This window comes from Erpetoichthys calabaricus, chromosome 6 (genome assembly GCF_900747795.2).
Source record: "Erpetoichthys calabaricus chromosome 6, fErpCal1.3, whole genome shotgun sequence".
NCBI lineage: Eukaryota > Metazoa > Chordata > Cladistia > Polypteriformes > Polypteridae > Erpetoichthys > Erpetoichthys calabaricus.
This window is the reverse complement of record NC_041399.2, coordinates 110,611,625-110,638,238: the sequence shown is the minus strand read 5'-3', so window position 1 is coordinate 110,638,238 and position 26,614 is coordinate 110,611,625. Positions and strand designations below refer to the sequence as shown.

The following is a 26,614-nucleotide window of genomic DNA, read 5'->3' as shown; positions in this document are numbered from 1 at the left end:
ATCATTAGCAGGTAGAGTCATCTCAGTCCTCAGCATTTGCGCATTCCGGTTCACCATTTCTGCTGCTAGAGCGCGCTCCTCCACTGTTTTGAATGTTAACTTCAGCTCCGCTAGTAGCTGGTGCTGCAATAAAGGATCGACCACACCACACACTATGCTATCGCGCAGCATCTGTTCGAGTTGTTCACCAAAGTTACAATGCACTGAAAGTTTCCTCAGTTCAGCAATGAAGCATGACATACTTTGATTAGGCAGTTGTTTATAATTGTGAAAATGAAAACGTTGTACAATTTCCGATGGTGTAGGATTATAATGACGCTGAAGACACTAGACTATGTCCTTATATGGAACAGCGCTTGGTGGACGAGGGGCCAACAGCGAGCGCAATGTGGAGTATGTTGCGGCTCCGCACACACTTAGTAAAATTGACCTCTTCTTCTCTGAATTATCGATGTCATTTGCATGAAAGAAGCACTCAAGTCTCTCTGCGTATTCTTCCCACACCCTGGTTTCAGCATTGAATTCGTCAATACGACCCAACGTGGCCATTGTGAAAACCAGTAACAAAATGCAGTTAATAATACCAAAACTTCGGCACCGTCTTTCTTTTTTCGATTCAGAGCTTCTTCTCCTCTTCTCGTCGCCAGTATAATATCGGATTACGACACACAGATGTTGATATGATTCTTAAATATAGTTTTTAATAACTGTAAAATCATGTCAGTTTCTCATTAGGTTCTCTCCATAAGTAATAGAAAACAAAAACCTTTTTTTAAGAACTTCCTTTTTCCTTCTAAAATCCCACCCACTAACATTCTACAGGAATTTACCAACAACAGGAACGTCAATCAACATCAATATAAATTTAACTTGTTACTGAACATACAAATACACAACAGTGTGCTTTGGACAAAGCATGTTTCTTCACCTTATTTCTTAAGGCTGACAGACTTGTCTCTCTACTGCTTAGGCCAGACGCTTGAATTTCAAAGTTCATCCATTCTCTTGAGAGCGATACAGCTTGCTCCTTGTTACCATCAACGGACACAGTGCTACAGACCAGACATCCTGTGAAGCATAAACAAAAAATAGATTCACATCTGTATTTGTTTCTCCCGCATACATATTCAAACACACACACTGTACATTTTTCAGTGTCCACGGTTTTAGAATCTAAGCCTAATCAACAATCAATGTACACTTACCCAATTTTCTGTTTTTGAATCCTAACAAGGGGTTCTTGGATTGGAAATCCTCTTTCTGTTTGGCTGTTCATACCTGTGGCCATTCATTATTGGTGTCTACAAAAAAAACAACATTAGTCATAAAATTATTGGTGTGAAAATGGTACCAATACACTAACACAGTTTCAAGTTTAAAATCAGCATTTCTCAGGAAGAATAGCGTACCTAGCTAGAAATGCTTTAATGTCTGGGCCATTTGGACACCAGCTAGTACTCGGGGGAAAATGGTGTAAGTGTAACGTTATAAACTCTCCCCAACACCTGTTAATCTGTCTATACTCAAAAATAAGCACTGATGTTAAAGTCAGGTTGAAGTATCTGTGTTTTAAAATGCAACCAACCTGAACTTGTTGACAGCTAGCAGCATTGATGCTAATGAAAGGCAGGGAAGCTAACTTAACACTAGCCACTGCATGAGCAAATTGGAACAACAAAAAATAAACGAAACTAAATAAAAAAGCTGCTAGTTAATGCTGTAGAAACACTGTATTAACATATTTTACAAATCTTGCTATTATAAAGTACTCACCAGGGTTGACGTGTTCTTCCATTGAATTTGCAACGTCGATCGGAGATTTAGCGCCTCAACCGTCAGCACCCCCTCCGACTGGGGTTGGGGACTGAGAGGCTATGGGCGTTGGGCTGTGACTACCTGTCTGGCTGGATAGTAGCAATAATGTAGCTTCACGAGGTCGTTTGTTCTGAAAGCTAATTTTTGTTTGTATGGTTCGCTTCATTTTCACTATTAACTTGGTTATATTAACTTTTCATGTGAGGACATATTTTGGTGTATAATAATGGACCAACAGGAAGGTGGCGGCAAAGGATATTTTTCCTGGTTTAGCAAAGGAACGGCATGTCCCGCCCTACTCTGCATCTGATTGGCGTAATCCATTTGCCCAAACCAATCGTTAGTTCTCCCAAAATGTAACCAAAACAGACAACAATGGCAGAAAAAAATTGATGTGCCTGCAGCACATAAATGCGTATCTGCGTGTCAGTGTGGATGTAGACTGTCACAGTGTGTGGACTGAAAAGTGCCGTATACCCGCATATACCCTGTATTACACTGCAGCGTATACCCATAACAGGGGGATTTAGAAGTGGGTATACGCTGTGACAACCTAATAAGAAGTGGGTATATGCCATATACCTGCATATAACTTGGACTACACTACTGCTGTCACTGCCATAAAGAGATCCTGCTCTGCTGGGCCCTTGAGCAAGACCCTTAATCTGTAATTACTCCAGGGACGCTGTACAATGACTGACCCTGCACTCTGATCCCAAGGGGTATGCAAAAACTAACAAATTCCTAATACAAGAAATTGTATAAGGTGAAATAAAGAACAAAAAAAATACAAAACATGGAGGTGCACAAGGTCAGATTGACAATTTAGCAGCATTCAGCATGGTGATGGCTGAAGGATAGAAACTGTTTCTCAGTCTATTTGTTTTAGTCTTTATGGATCTGAAACATCTGCCTGAAGGCAGGCGTTCAAACAATGCATCTCCTGGGTGTGATGGGTCCTGAAGAATTTTCTTGATGTTCCTGAGGCAACAGGAACTATGTAGTACTTCTAGTGAGGGGAGAGGACAGCCGACTATCCTCTGGGCGACCTTAATGACCCTGTGGAGCTCTTTCTTCTGTGCTACTGGGCAGCTGGAGAACCACGCACAGAGAAAGTAGACCAGGATGCTCTCTACTGTGCAGCGGTAAAAGGCCACCAGCAGTTTCTCAGGGATGTTGTTCTTCCTGAGCACCCTCAGGAAGTAGAGTCTCTTTTGGGCCTTAGTATGTATATTTGTGTATTATTAACTACATATTGTAATTTTGTAACACATTATTGTGAATGTATTGTTATCTATATATATAATTCACTAAGCCACCGACAAGTAGACACCCATGGAAAGCACGCAAGACAGCCACGCCCACCAACTCTAAGACCATTGGATATGATGACAACTCGCAGAGCCATGCCCACCAACTCGGACGCGACGCCTCGGAAAACACGCCGTCATTTATGTTTGTCTGTGCTACAGTCCACATGCACCTCTGAGCCACGTTGACTTTTCGGTTACGACGCACGACCGCGTGTACCATCGCAAACTGTTTTACAAGCTACATACAGCAATTCGCATCTGCGACAAACATGCGTCTTCTTAGATGGTCCTGCAGGAACACGGAAAACGTTTCCGTGCCCACCAACACTTCTTATTCCCCGGCCCGCGTCCACCGCATCCGCGACAAACATGCATCTTCTTAGATGGTCCTGCAGGAACACGGAAAACATTTCCCTGCCCACCAACACTCCTTATTCCCCGGCCCGCGTCCACCCCATCCGCGACAAACATGCGTCTTCTTAGATGGTCCTGCAGGAACACGGAAAATGTTTCCCCGCCCACCAACACTCCTTATTCCCTGGCCTGCGCGTCCACCCTCGCTCTCTAGGCATTCACACTGCCTGCTCATGTGCCCGGACGCAACAACTCACCGACCACCCCGTAAGTCGCTTTCGTCTGTGCTAGGAATCCACATGCACTTCTGAGCCACGTTGACTTTTCATTATTCTTTTCGGTTATGACACCCAACCGCGTCCATCATCGAAAACCATGGGAAAGGAACAACGAAGCCCTGCCCAGAAACTCTACCCCTCCTCCCATGTGATAAGGAATGCACCTCAGAGCACTACCCGCCAATTCGAACAGCTCATCAAACACATACTCACTCGCTTTGGTCTGTGCTGCGGTCCAAATCCAGCTGTGAGCCACGTTGACTGTTCATTTGCCTTCCATTGCCACCGCTTCAAATGTATTTCATGGAAACAACACTTCTTTCAATGTTATATAGATTCCTGCATCAGGTAACTGCACGCACGCTACACTGAATGGATCAACGTGTGTCTACTCGGTGCAGAGAGGTGTGGGTAAGCCGTTGAACCCCATTCGTGCTGGAAACCGGGGCTTTCAATTGTTCCCCACAAACAAGGAATTCACAGTAAGTGCGGGTCATACACTCGCACTGATTATGTCCCTGCCCTTTGTACACACGCTACTACCATGGTCGGGTGACCTGGTGGATTATATATAGAAAAGCAGCCAGAACCGCAAAGAACAATGAAAAGTCTACGTGGCTCAGAGGTGCATTTGAACTGTACCAGAGACAAAAGCGAATGAGGCACTGTTTGGAAAATGAACAGTCAACGTGACTCACAGGTGCATGTAGACTGTTCAAAGATGAAAACGACTCAGGTGACGAGTTGGGGGTGGGCACATGAGCAGGCAGTGCATACTGAATGAGAAATCAGCAGACTAGCATGACGGAGTGGGCGGAATGGGCGTCCTTCCCCTCTCCTCCCGTTCCGCCTTCCGCGCCCGAGCGCCGTCCTCCCCCGTCCTTCGCTCTGGGAGGAGAAGGCGCGACGGCGGTCCTCCAGTTTTCAGTCACGGACAATTGTATGTTGATTTGTAGCGTGCATTGTTACAATGTTACTTTTCTTGGTGGTTTATTAAATTACGGATTTTTCAAATGTTAAATTTTTCCCTGTGCTTAAAAATCATTAAAAAAGCAGCCTGATTATGCAGTGTATGCTACGCCGCAGGTTGGCTAGTATAATATGATGTGATATTTTTGTACACATAGGTATCCACCAAATATGTTTGATACCCAACCCAAATTATTTATTTTATTTTCAGTTTTAGGACTGGGTTTTCTGCAGTGGGCTGGCACCCTGCCCAGGGCTTGTTTCCTGCCTTGCTCCCTGTGTTGGCTGGGATTGACTCCAGCAGACCCTTGTGACCTTGTGTTAGGATAATAGCGGGATGGATGGATGGATTGAGTTTTGAATTTACTTGAAAAGAGTATGATGGGTGTTTTTCTTTTTTACACTAAGTGAAACAGGAACAAGGATGCATTGTCAAAGTATGAAAAATTACATTACTTGTTATTGCTCTTTGTTGTCATAGTTAATGAATATTCAGAACGGTCAAATCCAAGTATTTTATTTTGAAAATCAGCTGTTTAAATTTTGTAAAAATAAATGTATCTCTGACTGAAAAGGCTTTGGCTTCATGTTAAATGTATCTACTATTAATGAAATGGGCCTCTGTACCACCAGTAATTTTCGCATGCTGCCACTGACAAATCATTTTATTTTATAATTGTGTCACTCTCTGGCCTTCACTATCTGTTGCAGATTAGATATTCTAAGACACTGTTTACAAAAGAATCTACTTTCCCCATGGACTAAGAAAATGTATGCATTATGCAGTTGAATCACTCTGTAATCTATGAACCAGACATATCTGCAAAATCTGCATCTCTGGTTTGTTGATCTCATAATGATCCTTGAAGTGAATGAAGTTAGGCAGCAGATGTAAATAGTACTGTCCCTTTCTAGTGGGACCTAAATATGTAAGACTGTCACTATTAATAACAGGGCACTTTTTTCTTTTGCTGTGTAGGCCGCTAAAAAATTTGGGGGCTAAATTTATAGTATACTCACTTCTCCAGACACCACTACACCACTTCGTGATGGGGATTCAGACCGGCAACCTTCTGGATACCAGCACAGATCCTGACACTCCCATGTTTACAATACAGCTCTAAGTTAACATTGGATAAGGGACAAGTGCAATATAATGTATGTATAAGTGGAAAACATTGTTCTGCTGTTATGGACTATTTTGGTACTTATTTTATTCTCGTTTTATTTTAGTTTTAACTTGAGTAATTTTGTTTTTCATTTTATTTGCACCTAAAATTTCGTTGTACAATGTCTCATTGCTACAATGACAATAAAGATTTTGATTTTTGGTTTTGATTTTGATTCATTAGCGCACACTTCTTTACTGATTTGGTATATTATAAATTCACAGCTATTGCCATTATTATAACTCTTTAAGGAAAATAACAGACAAGGAAAATCAAACACACATGAATCTTACATCTCCGCTAACATCCCATAATACGTGCTCTCGTGCATGCTGGGAGGTGCACCTTGAAATGTGAGCCGTGTCTCTTAATTATTGCTGTCTCTCTAACATTCACTCTTAACACATTTTGTTCTGTTGCAGCATTGTGTTAAAATCATTATCAATTCATTATTTTTCCCCACAACAAGCAAAGCTTAACACCCCAGAATCATACAAGAGAAAACAGGATTTTAGAAATTATTTGCTGACCTATTAATAAAATAATAAATAAATAAATGTGAAAAACAGAAATAGCACATTGGCACATGTATTCAGACCTTTTACTATGATTCATGAAATTTGGCTCAGGTGCATCCCATTCTATCCACTGTATTTATTTATTTATTTGTTTATTTATTTCTTTATTGTTAAGAATCTACCTGCCATCAATTCAATTGACTGGACTGAAAATGGCACACAACTGTCCACAGAAGGTTCACCAGTTGAGTGAAACCCAAGTCGGAGGAATTGCCAGCAGAGCTCAGAGAAAGGATTGTATTGAGGCTCAGATCTGGAGAAAGGAAAACATTTCTGCAGCCCTGAAGGTCCCAAAGAGCTCAGTGGCATCCCATAGCTCTAAAATGAAACAAGTTTGGAACAACCAGACCTCTTTTTTGAGCTGGTCACCTGGCCAGACTGAGCAGTTTGGGGGAGAACAGTTTTGGTAAGAGATGTAAATATGAGTAAGTATTTTTGTAGATGCTTTACTATAGTATTATGGTCAATGAACAATAAGCCTACAAAGTTTCATTTTGTTAATAAAAAAATGACCATGTAACTCAAGTAGTCTGCAGTTTAATTGTAAAAATATCACTTTAATATAGAATATAAGGCTTGTACATATCTAATTATACAGGAGCTTAATGAGAAAAAATAAATAAAAGGTGTGGACACTTTTTGTGACTGAAGACAGAGAAGAAAATTAAAATTAGTCAAAACCTTTTATTGATACATACCAGGCAAGGGTAAAATGACAGAGAAATACAGTCCTAGGACACCGCACTTCATCTGCCTCGAGCGCAGATATCCTTGCTCTTTTATACCTTTCTAGTCTCCTGATCGTTGACCACGTAAGCAATAAAAATAGCGTCCTGACTCATTTTGTATTATTCCAATTGGTAAAGTCCTTACCCTAAAGGTATATTTTCTTGTCACACACATCATTGAAAGAAAACTTCCAGAAAGTATATATGCTTTTTGTCACGTACGCAAAACACAAACAAGTTTGATCATTCTGTCCTATTTTCTGTACTTACACACATACATTTTGTTCAATTACATCATTTTATGTTTTTACACTCCTCCCTTTTTGAACAAAATGATGTGGGCAGTAGAATTAAATTGAAATGGTTGATGAAGAGGAAGGGGGGGGAAAGGGGTTTGGGAGGAGAAAATGGAAGAAGCTATACGAGACATGTGCTCCTCATGTAGCATATATGCCCTTTCCATAGAGGCGGTAAAGTACTTAGATAGAGATCACCACCCATCCTTGGGTAGCCCGAGAGGGTGCGGGTAACAGTCAACAGAAAAAGTATTTTTAAGATAGCCATTTCTTGCAATGCGATGCGTGGATCCAGGCAGGCAGTCCTTCAACTTTCACGGCATGTGGTGTGGATAGAAGAATTTGGAATGGTCCTCTCCACCTAGGCTGATGCCAGTGTTTCCTCCGAGTATCTCGAACCAGGATCCAGGTGCCCAAGGGAATTGGTAAATCCTTAGAAGGTGGGCTGGTCCTCCAGGCTTGATTAACCTGCTGGTGGACTTCCTTCAACGAGGTTCGGAGACCTGCAAGACTAGAGAGAAGATCATTGTCCACAGTATGCAAATTCACATTTCCTACAACCATGCCAATGGGCATGGGACGTCTGGTCAGAATCTCAAACGGCGATAGTCCCAGTTGTCGGTGTGTCCGTCCCCTTAGTCCCATTAAAGCTAAGGGTAGTGCATCCGGCCATGATAAATTAGTTTGTTCACAAATTTTTGCGAGTTTAGCTTTTAAAGTGCCATTGCATCGTTCTACGATGCCTCCGCTTTGGGGATGGTATTTACAATAATGGTGCACATTAATTTGGAGCCAGGTGGTTAATTCATTTATAACGGAGTTCACAAAATGAGTGCCATTATCTGTTTGTAACTTTTGAGGGATACCCCATCTTGGAATAATTTCTTTAATTAGTGCTTTAGCTACTGTTTTGGCATCGTTGTGTTTTGAAGGGAAAGCCTCTACCCATCGGGAGAACACATCGACAATCACAAGACAATATCGGTACCCTTTAGACGGGGTTAGTTCAATGAAATCCATTTGGAGGTGTTCAAACGGACCCATTGGATTAGGGGTAACGGAGGGACTTACCTGGGTACCTTTTCCCACATTAAACTTTTGACATATTGCACAGCGTCTGCAAAATTGCTCTGCATATGTAGAGAAACCTACAGCTTCCCAATGTTTTTCAACTCTCGAACCATGGCATCTCTACCTGCGTGATCGAGGCCATGGGCGATTTTTGCCATTCCTGGGAAAGAGGCTTTTGGGAGAAAAGGTTTGTTAGTGTGTTTATGAGTCCAGACTCCATCAGAGAGGGACCCTTCTTTGGACCATTTTCTCCTTTCGATATCCGTGGCTGCACTCTGTAAAGAAATAATTTGATTATCAGGGTCCTGGTCATTTTCTCTGTTGGAATAAAGAAATTGGTGTGTTATTATATGCAGCCTCTTTAGCAAAGTGGTCAGCTAATTCATTTCCTTTGCTAACAGGATCCTGTTTTCCTGTGTGAGCTTGACATTTAACAATCGCTAGCTTCGATGGTTTGGTTATAGCTTCTAAAAGGGATTCGATCAATTTCTGATGTTGGATTGGTTTGCCAGTACTGGTCTTAAATCCCCTTAGTTTCCATAGTGCTCCATGATCATGGCAGACTCCAAAAGCATACCTGGAATCCGTATAAATTGTTACGATCTTCCCTTCGGACAGCTGACATGCTCGAGTGAGTGCTACGAGTTCAGCTGCTTGTGCATTCAAGCTTGATGAAATTCGATTTGCTTCCAGCAGGCGGTCCCCTTGGACCACTGCATAACTGGTTGAGATGTGAAGTTTTGGCTTGTACTAGGATAGAATGTACAGCGTGAGGCACTTTAACTGTTAGGGGGCTCATGAGAACTACATCCGTGCTTGCTAATACAGCTTCTGTTGTTGCAGCCACAGCACGAAGACACGGAGGAAGTGCTGCGGCCACTGGATCCAGTTTTTTAGAAAAATAAGCCACCGGTCTTTGTTTATCTCCATGTTGTTGCGTCAGTACTGCATTCATAAATCCCTGCTTTTCGTCCACGAACAAAGTGAATGGACGAGAATGATCAGGCAAACTAAGCGCGGGCGCAGATAGAAGAGCAGTTTTTAGGTTACAGAGAGCCTTCTCAGCCTGTTCATTCCATTGGACCTGGCCAGAAAGGGGGATGCCAGGAGTATTAGCCAATTGTTGCAACGGCTGTGCTCTTTCAGTAAAATTTAGAACCCACTGTCTGCAGTAGCCCAGAATACCTAAAACAGACATAACCTGTTGTTTTGTGACCGGTCTAGGAAGATTTTGGATGGCTGTAATGCGATCGCTAGAGAGAGCTCTTGTTCCATACGTAATGTCATGACCTAGATATTTTACAGTTGTTTTGATTAGCTGCAGCTTAACTTTAGAAACTTTATGGCCATTGTCCCCCAAAAACAGCAACAATTTCTGGGTATCTTTTGTACAATCTTCTTCCGTAGCGCTACATATCATCTACATACTGTATCCCGTCCGGCCAAAAGCCTTCTAAAATTTTGGGCAAGAGCTTGTTCATATACACAAGGGGCTTCAGTGTATCCCTGAGGCATGACGGTCCATGTCCAACGGCGGTACCGCGTTTGACGAGATCGGAATGTACGGCGGAGATGCCAGCCTCTGCTTCGGGAGACAGAGGATATTGGGCACGGTGCGGGCGGAAGGAGGATTTCGGGTGGATCACCAGAGGCTCACAATGGGCTATCCTTCCATAATCATTCTTTCCCTGGGACCATAGTGAATCAGGGAGCATAGAGAGCCAAGAAGGGAAAGTGGTTTGCAATGAACAAGCAAAAGAGGAAGGACGGCACAAAGCGCGATGTACTAAAAAATCAGTTTGAAGCACCACTTTAGTTATTAAACGGTCAGGAGTATCAAAATACCTGGAGTAACTTGTAACCAGTCTGTTCTTTCAAGGCATTTTTCTACCCATGGTCCTATTTCCCCCCATTTAACAGTGCGTGATTTAGCTAAGGAAATATGAGGCACTGAGCCGCCAAGATAATATATATGCTGTAAGCATGTAAGATGAACAGAAGCAGCTGCCTTTGTGGATGAAATAAAAACACAGGAGATGTGAAGGGTTTCGGGGCGAGTACCAAAAGTAAGGAAAGATTCTAGCCAGGGGGTGTCTACTTCTATAGGGAAGTATTGGGCAGTACAGTGTAAAATGTCAGGGGCCTGTAAATTGGGAAAGAGACAAGGGGAAAAAGAGTGTAGGGCTTTGAGGAGAATGGTGTGTGGGGAAATATCTAAAGTCCAAGCTGCAAAAGAGGGTTTGGGGTAAGGGGCAATTTGACACAACAACTTGGGGGTAGAACAGAAAAAACCTTTGTCAGTCATAGAAATAGAAAGAGAAAGTTTTGTCATGAGATCTCTTCCTAAAAGGTTAACTGGACAGAGCTGATTTAAAAGAAAACGATGCAGTAAGGTATGTCCGCCAGGACGTGACTGGACTTGAAGAGGTTTTGATACTTGAAGAAGGTGAGGTTGTCCAGAAGCAGTAAGCACAGTAACAGTCTCGTTCGAGGCAGGGACCTTTGCCAGCGAGAGGGTAGATCGAGTGGCACCAGTGTCGATTAAGAAAATAGTCTCAGTGCCATCAACGAACAATGTCAGTAAAGGATCAGTCTCTGAATTATGGGTGAGCAAAGGTAGTTGAAAAGAGTGGCTGGAGGTCCCTGCGTTTTCCTATGGCCAGTATTGTTGGTCAGGGGTGTCAGAAAAAACAGGTGGAATAGGGGGAGGCGGGGGCTGTTGCTGTCTGTGAGGGCACTCCCGACGAAAATGTCCAGTTTCACCACAGGCGTAGCAAGAGTAGGAATTAACATTGGGATTAAAGGGAGAGGGAATAAAAGGATTCTTATTGTGGTCAACAGGAGGAGCTCTAAAACCACCTCGTCCTCTTCCTCGTCCCCTTCCTCTAATGCCATATCCTCGGCCTCGGTCAGGAGTATTCCTGGTATAATAGTTCATCTGTGCTGCCAATAATTTGGCATGAGAGTCCGATTCCTTCTGCTTAGTTTGTTTTTCGGCATGTTCAGCATGTCGTTTGACTTCATCAAACGCGGCACTTTCCCACTCAATACAGGAAGTGCGGACCTTGTTTTGTATATCAAGGCGCAAACCGGAAACAAAAGGTGGAACTGCAGCTCGGGTGCGGTCATCAACATTTTCCAAGCCCGAGTGATTAGCCATAAGGTCTTGAATCCTATGTGCCCATTCATCAACCGTCTCGTCTCTCTTTTGTTTTGCAGCAGAAATAAGGGACCAGTCCGTTCCTTTTTTATATTTTTCTGCAATATTTTGTCTCAACGCCTCCCATTGTGGGTTAAATTCGCCTTCTCCACCAATCCCCTGTCCTCGAGTTAAAGCTGGGTTCCATACCCATGGAACGTCATTGCGGACACCCCTGCTAACAGTGGCCCATGTGGTCCCAAGCTTTCGACGAAGTACCTGGGTCCATTCAGCAGCGTTAGGCTTATACATACTATCTAACTGATCAAGTTGTTCAACAAATTTTAGTCCTCCTACTTCCTTTGGATCTGGAAGTGCATTCACGACATCCTTTAGTTCTTGGATGTCCCAGTTCCGATTTATCATAACTGTTGTGGGATTTTGGGGTCCGGCTGGATGGGCAGGGTTATAATGGGGATTGGGAACTTCTATTGAAGGATCAGAAGAGGTTGGAGAGAAAAAAGTTGGAGCTGGTTTGTGAGTGGAGGTTTGACTCCGAGTGCATTTGGAGACGGGGGGTTTGTCTAGTACGGGGTGGGTCATAGTGATCTGTGCCTAGGGGATCATCGGGGGAAACTTCTGCTAGTTGTAGTGTAGGGGGGGGCAGTCGGAATGGGGGATAGAGGAGGGGATAATGGAGGTGCCTGAGGTTGGTACTGAGGAGAGAAAAAAAATAATAGGAATAAAGGGGGTCTTTATTTGGATTATTCTTCCTTTTCCTCCCGTCTGCCTGTGGTTCAGTGCCTGTCTGAACTTTCTGTAATGTAATTAGTAATTCCTCTTTCTCCTTTTTAGCCTTTCCCTCATTTGCCCGCAACAATTCATTCTGTTTCTGTACTGCTTCTAAATTTCTGTCTTTTATTACTAATTCCCATCTATCGAACATTATCCATTCGATATGGTCCACTATTATAACAACCCTGCTTATTCCTACACAGGATCTTCCTAGCTTCCTGTATTTCACTTACATCTCCTGTCCCCTCTATCGGCCAACGCCCACCACTCTGTCTATTCCATTTCCTACATGCCTTCTTGAAATCTAAACCTGTCTTCTTTTCTATAAATTTCCTAGGAGACCCATTTTTACGGGGCATCTGTTGATCCTCCAAAAATAATTCTTCCAGCATTAATGATTTTGATCCCCCTGTGCGGCGATTAACAGGCTTACTGTTATAAGTTCCCATTATGTCCCCTTGCTCTTCCCGGGTCCTGTATTTAATTTTCCAACTATATACTGATTCGCCTAATCCCTTGTACGTATGAATCAGCGAGGTATTAAGTGTGCCACTCACTATTCCCTTACTGTTCCCTTCTTTAGTCCCAAGGGGAGACACCTAACTATCGGTCCTGTCCCAGTTCCCAGGAGAACACGGTATTCCTATTAGTATGTAGATTTATTTATTCCGTCCTAACAGCAAACCTGCAATCTGTGCTCTTTTTCTGTTTATGTTTCTATATATATATATACCACCCCGTTACTCGTCCCGTTAGCCTGTCCGCTCACATCCCCGGATTCCAGCTCAGGTGACTTCGTGTCCGATTCGGTTCAGCAGAATACTACATCAATACGTCCAGCCGAGTCTAGGATATGGGTGAGGCCAGTATCCTTTCGTCAGACCTTTCGTATGCGTCAAACTGCTTGGGTCAAGTCTCCATCACCTTAAGCAACCCGTTGAGATATGAATATGACTAGACGGTCAACAGGAAACTCGCCCTCCCGTAATTTAGAAAATAAAAAAAAATGTTCGGAAATTCCCCGGTGCTTACCCCAGCCTGGAAGTGTGCAAGCTCTGTCTGGAAATCCGTTCAGTCACCGTGGATGTAGCAAAGAGGAGACCAGGGACTCCTCACGCAAGAACTCTTTCAGGACAGGACAGTCCTAACTTTTGCCGGAGCTGCATGCTCTGCTGCCGGAGTACTCAAGTTGACGGCAGTCCGCTGGTAAGACGGATCACTGAAATGGTCTCGCTGGAGGAGTCGACCGGCCGTCTCTTGCCCCACGTCCGGGCGCCAAAAAACTGTGGACACTTTTTGTGACTGAAGACAGAGAAGAAAATTAAAATTAGTCAAAACCTTTTATTGATACATACCAGGCAAGGGTAAAATGACAGAGAAATACAGTCCTAGGACACCGCACTTCATCTGCCTCGAGCGCAGATATCCTTGCTCTTTTATACCTTTCTAGTCTCCTGATCGTTGACCACGTAAGCAATAAAAATAGCGTCCTGACTCATTTTGTATTATTCCAATTGGTAAAGTCCTTACCCTAAAGGTATATTTTCTTGTCACACACATCATTGAAAGAAAACTTCCAGAAAGTATATATGCTTTTTGTCACGTACGCAAAACACAAACAAGTTTGATCATTCTGTCCTATTTTCTGTACTTACACACATACATTTTGTTCAATTACATCATTTTATGTTTTTACAAAGGCAAAGAAAACAAACTGGAGTGAGCCAATTGCACACTCTTAAAAACATGATTCTTTTATTGCATTTAATGGTTCTTTACTGGGTTGTGTGGTTCTTCATAGACCCATAGTTTGACAAAGCACCATTCTGCTCTGGGATGGGTTCTTTGGATATGAAGTTTGTTCTTTGAAAAATGTCCTAATATGTATAAATAAAAAAAAACGAACATTTTTAATGTACAATGCTTCCGGAAAGTATTCACAGCGCATCACTTTTTCCACATTTTGTTATGTTACAGCCTTATTCCAAAATGGATTAAATTCATTTTTTTCCTCAGAATTCTACACACAACACCCCAAAATGACAACATGAAAAATGTTTACTTGAGGTTTTTGCAAATTTATTAAAAAAAAAACCTGAGAAATCACATGTACATACAGTAAGTATTCACAGTAAGTATTACAGCCTCAAGTCTTTTTGAATATGATGCCACAAGCTTGGCACACCTGTCCTTGGCCAGTTTCGCCCATTCCTCTTTGCAGCACCTCTCAAGCTCCATCAGGTTGGATGGGAAGCGTCGGTGCACAGCCATTTTAAGATCTCTCCAGAGATGTTCAATCGGATTCAAGTCTGGACTCTGGCTGTGCCACTCAAGGACATTCACAGAGTTGTCCTGAAGCTACTCCTTTGATATCTTGGCTGTGTGCTTAGGGTCGTTGTCCTGCTGAAAGATGAACCGTCGCCCCAGTCTGAGGTCAAGAGCGCTCTGGAGCAGGTTTTCATCCAAGAGGTCTCTGTACATTGCTGCAGTCATCCCTTCAATTCCCTTTATCCTGACTAGTCTCCCAGTCCCTGCCACTGAAAAACATCCCCACAGCATGATGCTGCCACCACCATGCTTCACTGTAGGGATGGTATTGGCCTGGTGATGAGCTGTGCCTGGTTTCCTCCAAACGTGACGCCTGGCATTCACACCAAAGAATTCAATCTTTGTCTCATCAGACCAGAGAATTTTCTTTCTCATGGTCTGAGAGTCCTTCAGGTGCCTTTTGGCAAACTCCAGGCGGGCTGCCATGTGCCTTTTACTAAGGAGTGGCTTCCGTCTGGTCACTCTACCATACAGGCCTAATTGGTGGATTGCTGCAGAGATGGTTGTCCTTCTGGAAGGTTCTTCTCTCTCCACAGAGGACCTCTGGAACTCTGACAGAGTGACTATCGGGTTCTTGGTCACCTCCCTGACTAAGGCCCGTCTCCCCCGATCGCTCAGTTTAGATGGCCGGCCAGCTGTAGGAAGAGTCCTGGTGGTTTCGAACTTCTTCCACTTACAGATGATGGAGGCCACTGTGCTCATTGAGACCTTCAAAGCAGCAGAAATTTTTCTGTAATCTTCCCCAGATTTGTGCCTTGAGACAATCCTGTCTTGGAGCTCTACATACAATTCCTTTGACTTCATGCTTGGTTTGTGCTCTGACATGAACTGTCAACTGTGAGACCTAATATAGACAGGTGTGTGCCTTTCCAAATCATGTCCAATCAACTGAATTTACCACAGGTGGACTCCAATTAAGCTGCAGAAACATCTCAAGGATGATCAGGGGAAACAGGATGCACCTGAGCTCAATTTTGAGCTTCATGGCAAAGGCTGTGAATACTTATGTACATGTGCTTTCTCGATTTTTTTATTTTTAATAAATTTGTAAAAATCTCAAGTAAAGTTTTTTCACATTGTCATTATGGGATGTTGTGTGTAGAATTCTGAGGAAAAAAATGAATTTAGTCCATTTTGGAATAAGGCTGTAACATAACAAAATGTGGAAAAAGTGATGCTCTTTGAATACTTTCCGGATGCACTGTAAATCTTTCTGGAAGAAAGTCTCACATCTACATCAGCACTGTAGAAAGAGACAAAGTAAATAGACAGAAATTAGTGAAGTGTACTGTCTTAATGGAATTACAAGTCTGTGGGATAGAGGAAACTACCTTTTTTGATTTACTAGAAGTGTTCATACTGAACTCTATACCTGTGAAAAGGGAGAGCATCCCTATGCAAGAAGATGTCAAGAAATTGTCTTATCTAAAAGACATGCATCCACTCCAGATAAATGCTGACCAAAGCAGTAATATTGTAATTACAATTCAATTATTAATATTGTTGTTGTTAAGTACAAATGCCCGCAAAGTCATGGAGCCATGGCAAATCATACATAGTGAAGATGAAGGACTTTATGCTGTGAAAACATTCTGTGGGTGGATTGTTAATGGATTGATAAAGGGCTCAGACAAAGAAAGATTGAAAAGATGTTCAGTCAATTATGTAACAATAATGGAGGTAGAACAAATGTTACTCCAGCAATACAATACAGACTTTCCAGAACGCAGTTGTGAGGAAAAGGAGGAAATGTCACAGGAGGACATTAAATTCATGTGCATAGCCTCAGATACTGCAAGACTAGTGGATGGACACTATTGCTTTAACCTGCCTTTTAGAGATGAGACTCTTAAAGTGCCAAAAAATTGTTGTGTTGCAGAACAACATGCACTGTAAAAAATGTTTTCTTGGATCAACCTAAATAAATTACATCACAAGGTAACAAGCAATTTAACTGATTCCTTTCAAATTTGAAAAAGCATTTGAGTAAACTTAATTCATTTGAGTTTGTTTTAACCTTTTCAAAAACTTGAATAAAAGCAAAAAAATGTATTTAGCTCAAACCAAATTTCTTTAAAAACTCAAATTAACTGTGGTGGGCTGGCGCCCTGCCCGGGGTTTGTTTCCTGCCTTGTGCCCTGTATTGGCTGGGATTGGCTCCAGCAGACCCCCGTCACCCTGTAGTTCGGATATAGCGGGTTGGATAATGGATGGATGAACTCAAATTAAAATTTTGTCCATTATTGTATTCACTGTAATGCCAACTTAAATTCTTAATTGGACTCAACTAAATATGTTCTTTATATGGTTTTGAATTCACTGTTTGTTAGGGTGAAATTGTTTTTAATAAAATAAACCACAACAATGTTTTGCTTTAAACAATGGAAGCAAATTTATTTTAAAATTAGTGCTACATTTGGTAAGTGCCTTCAAACATGAAACATGTTTTTAAACTGATCTAATGGTGGTGAATGTTACTGAACCAGCTATAGCAAAACTCTTTTAGATTTATTTCTGAATATTTGCAACACAAAAATCAATTTTTTGGTCATTCCTTGAACATGTTTTTTCTATAAATATTCAGAACAAACATTTCACAAAAAATACATATATATATATACATACACATATTAAATACACAATATATTTTATAAGCTTTTCACAAAAAATGTTTATAAATTATACATAAGATATCTATTTGAAATAATTATATATACATATATTAAATACACCTTATATTTTGAACATTACATAACATTATATAGTATACATAAAATGTATATATATATATATATATATATAGTCACAAACTCGAGACAGAGTCATATAAAGGTTTGGGGCAGCCACCCGTATAATTTGGTTTCCTGGCTGCAAAGTTGATTTTCAAAATAATACAGCACTGATGTGCACAAAACCGAGTCCAAACAGAACTGAGGGAATAGGGGAAAGGTGGAGGCTTTTAAAGGGGGAGACAGGAAGTGAAGTCAAAGGGGTCGAGCTCATGTAGGTCTTCTGCCATTGGTGCGAGCCCGGACGTGACATAACAGGGGTCGGAGCCGGCAAGGTCTCCAAAGCGATTTTTTGCTTTAGACTAAATAGAAGAAGTTACATTAAGTGACAGCAAGGTTTTTCAATTTGAAGTAAGGCAAAAAATTACGTTAGGTGAACAAACATATTAATATAGTTCATTACAACTACTAAAATTACCTTAAATCAAAAAGAGCCCTTTTTCTCTTTTTAGAGTGTGCTATTGGACTTAAAAGGAAACTTACAAAGCATCCAACATTCCATGAGGATTACAAAATTTTCATGAAAGACATTTTAGACAAAGGATATGCCATCAAGATACCCACTGAACAGCTGACCCTTGAAAGAGAGACAGTGTGGTACATCCCTCACCATGGAGTTTATAATCCAAAGAAAAATAAAATTAGAGTGGTTTTTGACTGTACAGCCATTTGCCAAGGTTTTTCTCTCAATGAACAGTTGCTGAAAGGACCTGATTTAACTAATACACTCATTGGAGTTCTTACAAGATTCAGAGAGGAACCAATTGCTCTCATGGCAGACATTAAATCAATGTTCTATCAAGTGAAAGTTCCAGAAGAAGACACAGATCTTCTTCATTTCCTTTGGTGGCCTGAAGGTAATCTAAACAATGGACTAGAGGAATACAAAATGACAGTGCACCTTTTTGGTGCTACTTCATCACCGAGTTGTGCCTCTTATGCCTTAAGAAGAACAGCAGAGGATGCAAGATGCACAGCTCCAGAGGAAGCAGTTAACACTGTGCTAAATAACTTCTATGTTGATGACTGTTTAAAGTCAGTTGCTACAGAAGAACAAGCCATAAAATTGGCCAAAGATCTTCAAGCCCTGTGCTTAAAGGGAGGATTTTATCTTATACAATGGGTAAGTAATAGCAGAACAGTCTTGTTGTCCATTCCTGAAGAAGACAGGGCAATAGATCAAAAGGACTTAGACTTAAACAATGATTTGTTACCAGTTGAAAGTGCCTTAGGTTTTCAATGGTGCACACAGACTGACAGTTTCAAGTTTCAGTTAAAGCATCAAGATAAGCCTGCTATAAGACGTGGTATTCTGTCAGTGGTCAGTTCAATATATGACCCACTTGGATTTTTAGCACCAGTCATACTGCCTGCTAAGCTTATTCTAAGAGAACTGTATAAAGAAAAATATGCTTGAGATCAAGAAGTGGAAGTTAAGTATGTCCGGCAATGGAAAAAATGGATGGACGATTTGCAGCTACTTGTGGATTACAACGTAAACAGGTGCATTAAACCGCCTGGGTTTGGTCAAATAATAACCGAACAACTGCATCATTTTGGAGATGCCTCAGAAAATGGGTATGGCACTGTTTCCTACCTCCTTCTGACTAACAAAGGAAATGAGAGACATTGTTCATTTTTAATGGGGAAATCAAGAGTGGCACCACTAAAACCTGTCAATATACCAAGGTTAGAACTTACAGCAGCAGTGGTTGCAGTTAAAATGGACAAAATGTTAAAACAAGAACTACAGCTTCACCTGCAAGAATCAATCTTTTGGACTGACAGCACCACAGTACTAAGGTACATTGCAAATGAAAGTGCACGCTACAAAACCTTTGTTGCCAACAGAATCGCAGTGATAAGAGAGCACACACAACCCTCGCAATGGAGGTATGTCACATCTGCACAAAATCCTGCGGATCAAGCATCAAGAGGATCGACACTCTAAAGCTTCATCAAAAGTAAGACTTGGATACAAAGCCCAAACTTCCTGCTACAGCCAGAGAACGAATGGCCTAAGAGACCGGATGAAGTGAACCTGTCTACTAGTGATGATCCGGAAATCAAAAGGTGTGTAGTAAATTCTGCAAGTGTAGAAGAAAAAATCGAACCAGTAAAAGGGCTTGTAGAGTATTTTTCAGAAGAAAGCAGTAGCGTGGTTCCTTAGGTTCAAAGAAGTGCTACTGCATCTGAAAGAAGAGAGAAAGGCAATTCAATATACAGTCAGTCAGTCTGGACACAGCCCAGAAAGACAAAAGACACTAATCACAGAACATACGAAGGAGTACAAATCAACAATGAGACTAAAGCTACTGTCTCTAATTGACTTGTCTAAAGCAGAAGACGAACTTATTCGCCTCAGTCAACTACAAGCTTACCCAGAGGAGGTTAAAGCCTCCAACAAAAATCAGCTTGTAAAGAAAGGTAGTAAAATCAAAAAAACTGGACCCAGTCCTGCAAGAAAGAATACTGAGAGTAGGAGGAAGACTCAACAAATCAGCTATGCCAGAAGAGGCAAAACACCCTGCAATTATTCAGAAGAATTCACATATTGCTACACTCATTATGCAACAAGTTCATAAAGAAATTGGACATTGTGGGTGTAATTATAAGATGCTACACCCTGTAACTCCTGGGTAAAGGGTTAAGTCATCAAGATAATGCTAGACGCAAAAAGGCAGTCAGAACAGTTTGTATGCAGACCAAGACCAACACACTGGACAGACCTGTGAACAAACTGTGCCTACTCCAGGAAGCAGCAAATGATTGAAATGATTAATTTTTCTTTTTGCATGCTTAATTTTAATTGTGTTTTTACAGTAGAATTTAAATTTTAAGTTTCTTAAGTTTGGTTTAAGTTAAGTAAAGTAGTGAAGGCTCTTATTAAGTAATGTTAAAGTAATTGATTTCTGCCCTAGCATAAACAATTAGGGACCGGATGTGTAAGAGCCATTTTACTAGTTATATAAGATTCATAAATATTTTACTAGATGACAATGCATAATCTATGGGAGGTTCCTAAAACCCCCATAAGTAGAATTGTATTGGTATATTCTTGCCATTTCTAACAGCTCTGAGTAAACATTATTCTTCAGTTAGTGACAGCTTTGCCATATGTAAGGTGTAGAGGCATACGGTTTTAAACCATGACCGTGCCTGAGGGCCAACGGGCCTTTTGAGTGTGTGAAATAACTCTTAAGAAAATTGTGCTTATTTAAGTACTGTACCGTACGCTTAAGGCGTACAGAAGAAGAAATTAAGAACCTTTAAGTATAGAAGAAGAAGTAAAGAACTTTTAAGTACAGAAATAACTAAAGTTTCTCAAGAAAAGCTAAGTTTAGAGAAGATACATTTTTCCTTTTTTGCCTTTTATTCTATGTGTGTAACTATTTTTTCTTTTATTCTTGTGTGGATTATTTGCTTTTAACTTTCACTACTTTTAAAACAAACTTTTGGACTGAGAGATTTCTTTCGATACGTGTTTTACCCGTGCTTGATCTCGCCTTATACTTCGGGGGCTACACCTCTCATCAAGGTCAACACTCTCTCCGCAAACAGACACACTGCTGATGGCTGTGCCCAAGAGGTCATTAAAGGCCTGGCTCTTGGTTTTTATCCAGGACACTCGCAAGCCCAGACACTCAGACTCCTTGCTCAGTCTCTCGAGAGCCCCGATCAGAGCCTCCATTGACTCCGCGAAGATCGCAGCAAAATCAAGATCAATGAATTCTTCTTTGCCGACAGATGCCCCACAGCCGCTGGACCTCACAACCTTGCCCAACGCGTACAGAGTACAGAGTAGGAACAAGAACACACCCCGACAAACCCCAGAATCAACTGAAAAACGCAGAGGTTCTGCCTCCACTCTGCACAGCACTCACAGTACCAGTGTACAGGCCGGCCATGATACCCAGCAACCTCGAGGGGATCCCACAAGCCCTCAGGATGTCCCACAGGGCAGCTCGATCAAATGAGTCGAACACTTTGCGAAAATCGACAAAGGTTGCAAAGAAACTCTTCCAATATTCGCGTCTGCCCTCCATGAGAACCCTCAGTGCCAGGATGCAGTCAATGGTAGACTTCTTAGGCATAAAACCAGACTGCTCCGGTTGCTGGTAGGTGAGCAAGTGATCACGGATCCTACTGAGGACGACCCTAGGAAGGAGTTTACCCGGCACCGAGAGCAGTGTTATCCCCCTGTAGTTGCTGCAATCCAGACGATCACCCTTCCCTTTCCAGATAGGGACGACAAGTCCGGTTTTCCAGCCAGTTGGGGTGATGCCAGTCTCCTAAATGGAAGCAAAGACTGCTTGCAATGCCAGGAGGACTGCCTTACCACCAGCCTGGAGAAGTTTACCCCAGATGCCACAGATCCCAGAAGCCTTCCCTACCCTCAGCTGGTTCACCACCTGTGCAATTTTAGTGAGACTGGGTGGTTTACAACTAATTGGAGGATCAGCCTCAAGAACCATGGACCCAGACATATACAACGTCCTAGCCATGGGATCAGCTTTGAACAACTGCTCAAAGTAGCCAGCGTAGCGGGTCACAACTGCAGTGTCATCTGTAAGGACCATTCCATCAGCTGCCCTGACTGTGACTCTCCGAGGAACAGGTTCAAATGTGCGTAATGCTTCAAGTCCTCTGTAAGCAGGACGTGGGTCGCTAGACCACAGATGGTGTGTCACTTGCTCACAGATCCTTCTAACAAACACCTCTTTACCTGCCCTCAGAGCCCTCGCAGCCATCCTTCTCAGTTCCCAGTACAGACTGAAGTTGCCATCAAGCCATGTGCTTTGACTCCTCTCAATGTTATCCAGGATGACCTGTGAGATGAAACACCTCCTTCTGGGAAAACTGGTAACACCAACATTGAAATCATCCAAATTAAAAGGATGATGCATGATGACTGCTATTTTCCAAACACTGGCCAGTATTTCACAAATTTTGCCAGGGTATGTAAACTTGTGAGCATGACTGTCTAAAGAAGATAAAACACAAACTCTACACCAACGCTCTTCCACACCAATAATATAACTGTCTCCAGCCCTCTGAAGAAAAGGCCAAAAGGAATGGGGTGACATATCAGGATAGGACCATGAGGGTGTAGCCTCACAGCAACCTAGTCAGTAAAACAGGAGAGTAATTGAAAATAAATGTATTAAGGTATGGAAAGAAACATCACTGACTGGAAGCCACTTAGTCCCAAATACGAAAGTCACGATATCACAGTTTTAAAACTCAATACAAATACCAGAGAAATTTTATTGTACTTGATACCTTTTCGATACCGTAGCAAAATCAGAAATCCCATTCAACCACCTTTCATTAAAATACCTTAATTATTGAATATTGTACATTTTTCTGTAATAGAATATAAAATACATAAATAGAAATACTTATTTTGCTGACACCCTTATCCAAGGTGACTGACAACATTTGAGATGCAACAGCTTCCATTTCTTATTCAAATTGGAGGACAGACAGGTGAAATGACCTGCTTGTGGTCACACAGTGTCAGTGACAGGACTTGAACCCACAACTTCAGGGATTGATATCCAAAGCCTTAACCATCACACCACCCTGCCTGCCAAAAAGTATGCCACACAGTTTAAAAAAAAACTGGTAATACTCATCAAGACATTACCCAGCTGTCATTGAAGTAAACCAGTGTTGGTATTCATAAATATCAAAATGCAATGCAAGGCTTGAATTTTAATGTGTGATGGATATGGGCATCTCCTTTGTGTAACAACTAATCTTGAGGGGATTAAGGTTTTATAAAGGATGATGTAAACAGGTAGTACCCAATTTATCTTAGCATGTGCACATTACAAATTTAATCTGACATTTTCCATCCATTAACTGCAAAATAGCACTTACTAAACAATCATATAAACATTATTATATCTGTACCACTGAATTTGTGAAATCCAGGGTATTTTAATTTCAACAATGTACATTTTTTTTACATTTGTCCAGGCTCTTATATGACTGATCAGACTTTGTTATTGGTTAGTCAGTGTGCTTTTCCAGAAGTAAAATTTGAAGTGGGAAGACTGCATTACACTTGTCAACATACATTTCAAGAATATTGTAGCGACCTTTTGAAGGAACCACACAGGACACTAGGCAAGCTTTCGTGGATGCTGGAGCACTTTCCTTTAAGTATACAATGCAGTCCTGACAGCGGTTTCCCTCTCGTCAGCCCAATGTTAAGGTCCCAGGTACACCACCAAAACAAGAAAATCACTAGCGCCTATAGCCTCATTCACTGCTCTAGCTAGCACAGTTTTTCACCCGTCTATCACTATTCTGTCTCCGCTATCCTCTAGAATCGCCCAAGCGTGTTCCTCAGCTACTCATTCTCATTTCCCGAGGCTCCTCCCCCTTGGCTTTTGTTGCTTATTTTGTCCTGCGTCTCTCCGACAGTCTGCAGTTCAAATATTTTTCTGCTCCTGTTGTGGACGCAGCCCATTCACCGTGAGGCCAGGTTTATACTTCACGCGACGCGTGCTCCAGTGAACGCTCCTGCTATGCAAGCGTTTTACTGTTTATACTTGCGCACTTACTTTATGTAAATCTGGAGGAATCCACCAGATGGCAGTGCACGACATCATCAAGGTGAGAACAGGTTCGGCCTCGCTGTGTTGTGAATTGCCTGGAACACCCATTAAATTCTGATGACGCCTTACCGCAATTTCTCTGAAAAGGATGTTTAATGATTAAATCCATCAATCCAGGGATGTGTCCATTCCAGTTAGCATTGGGCACGAGGAAGAAACAATCCCTGGACGAGGCATCAGCTCATCACAAGGTGAATACAAGCACTCACAAATACTGGTGTCATTTTAGTGTCACCAAATCTGCACAAAAACCGCAGCACAGTGTGGAAACCCAGCAGGAAAACACGCAAACTCCAGGCAGGGAATACCAGCAATGTGACTCTCTGCTAGACAGCGGTGCGACCGCTCTGCCACTATGTCACCCCCATGTGTGTAATTATTAACAGTATTCATTATTTAAACGAAATTAACGATTTATCTGTAAAATGTAACATACATACTTTAATGTATTTCATCATGAAAGTGATATCAAGTGTAAATCTAATGATTATAAATGTGCAGAGAGTTGGAATATCATAGATTTAATTTGTTCTGTGTGGTGATCTATTGCTACTTGCTGCTGCTGTCAGGTCAGGAGGAAGCCCCAGAAGCTCGTAGCGATTAACTGGGTCGGTTTTAAGATGATGTTTACGACGGTCTACTTTAATGATAAACTATGAGGTTAAAGTGGACATTTCGAGATTAACGCCAAAATTTCCACTGTAATTGCAAAATACACCTTTTCACTGTGTCCTTAATTTTTTCCTCTGTGACTCAAATACAGTCGGTCAGTCATTGTCCAACCCGCTATATCCTAACACAGGGTCACAGGGGTCTATGGCAGTCAATCCCAGCCAACACTGGGCACAAGGCAGGAACAAATCGCGGGCAGGGTGCCAACCCACCGCAGGGCACACACACACCCACACACCAAGCACACACTAGGGACAATTTAGGATCGCCAATCCACCTAATCTGCATGTCTTTGGACTGTGGCTCCCGGCTCAAATACAGTGTTGTATATCCATCCATCCATCCATTTTCCAACCCGCTGAATCCAAACACAGGGTCACGGGGGTCTGCTGGAGCCACTTCCAGCTAACACAGGACACAAGGCAGGAACCAATCCCAGGCAGGGTGCCAACCCACCGCAGGACACACACAAACACACCCACAGACACACCAAGCACACACTAGGGACAATTTAGGATCGCCAATGCACCTAATCTGCATGTCTTTGGACTGTGCCGCCCGGCTCAAATACAGTGTTGTATATTCTGTGGCTATTGTGAAGGTGAAAGAAAAAAAAAAAAAAAAAAAAGACGGCACAGAAGATGGTATGTGAGACTTTTAAAATGTATTGTGTCATTAAGATGGGAATATGTGACGCCTGAATATAAAAGCACCACAAATGCATCTATATGTTGGCATTTTGCTTCTCCACATTAAACCATTCATCAAACATTGAAGTGCGTACATCAATCCTGTATGATCCGCACAGCGGCTTTCTGTCACATGTAGATAGTAAACAGAGACTCTGACATCACATTCCAACTTTTAGCACACTGCACCCTCCGACTTTTTACTGGTATTGCAACTTGTGCATGCATTGCGTTAACTTCTGAGGACCTGCTCAGAGGACACGTCAAATGAACGTTGGGAACACGCGACAGCCATGATGTGTGCACGTATGCGTTCTGAGCGTAAAGTATAAACAAGCCCTTACACTGTGATAAATATGCTCAGAGTATGTTTATCACATTTTACAGATTATATGAATGGACACTAGTTTTATTGGCTTCAAAAACCAAACGAATGACAAATTTAGCATTTGCGTATCAGTATTTAGCAATGAAATAGTAGGATGGGCAAAACATTAACTGTCATAATTGGCAATGCTTTGGTGCTTCGAAGCAGTAAATATTTTTATAATGTTGTATTAACAATTGGAGCAGGTCATTTATTCATCAGTGTAGCCAAAGCAAACAGCCACTTTTTAAACTTGCCTTGACTGTTACTTGTTGCAGCTGTTGGTACAAGCAACGTTTTCCTCGCGACCGCGAACTGTACAAAACCAATTAGGAAATGGATGGGTGCATAAAAGCACACTTGTGGACGTGTTTGACAGGATCAGAGAATGAATGTAAAACCCCCATTCTTTTCAAGGGTTGGTATAGGACACGGCCTTAAATGGCGATTCATCACATCATTTTGTCTCCTTTTAGAAAATGGTGACACTACTAGTTGTACGATTAAAACTTGCATCTGATTAGTCTCATCATTATGCACATAAAGCAGCATGAAGCTATTCTAAAATGGGGAAAAAAGTAGTAATAACAAAATCCTGTATGTGTTTTGCCTTCTTAAAAAATAATAAGCATGAT

At 41.8% G+C, this 26,614-nt stretch overlaps 2 protein-coding genes across 2 annotated transcripts in view; both read left to right on the top strand.

Moving 5' to 3' along the window:
- The window catches only part of LOC114653490 (nephronophthisis 3), an 838,883-nt gene that overhangs the window by 204,475 nt on the left and 607,794 nt on the right, over window positions 1–26,614 (top strand). The window lies entirely within an intron of this gene.
- LOC127528351 (uncharacterized) lies at window positions 18,086–20,261 on the top strand. The gene is made up of 2 exons (XM_051928830.1): window positions 18,086–19,697; window positions 20,105–20,261. Exon 1 carries the CDS (start codon window positions 18,143–18,145, stop codon window positions 19,037–19,039), a length of 897 nt encoding a protein of 298 aa, XP_051784790.1. The 5' UTR covers window positions 18,086–18,142; the 3' UTR covers window positions 19,040–19,697; window positions 20,105–20,261.

Excerpts from the sequence above, each read along its gene's own strand:
- LOC127528351 (XM_051928830.1), top strand. The coding sequence starts at position 18,143 with ATGAAAGACATTTTAGACAAAGGATATGCCATCAAGATACCCACTGAA.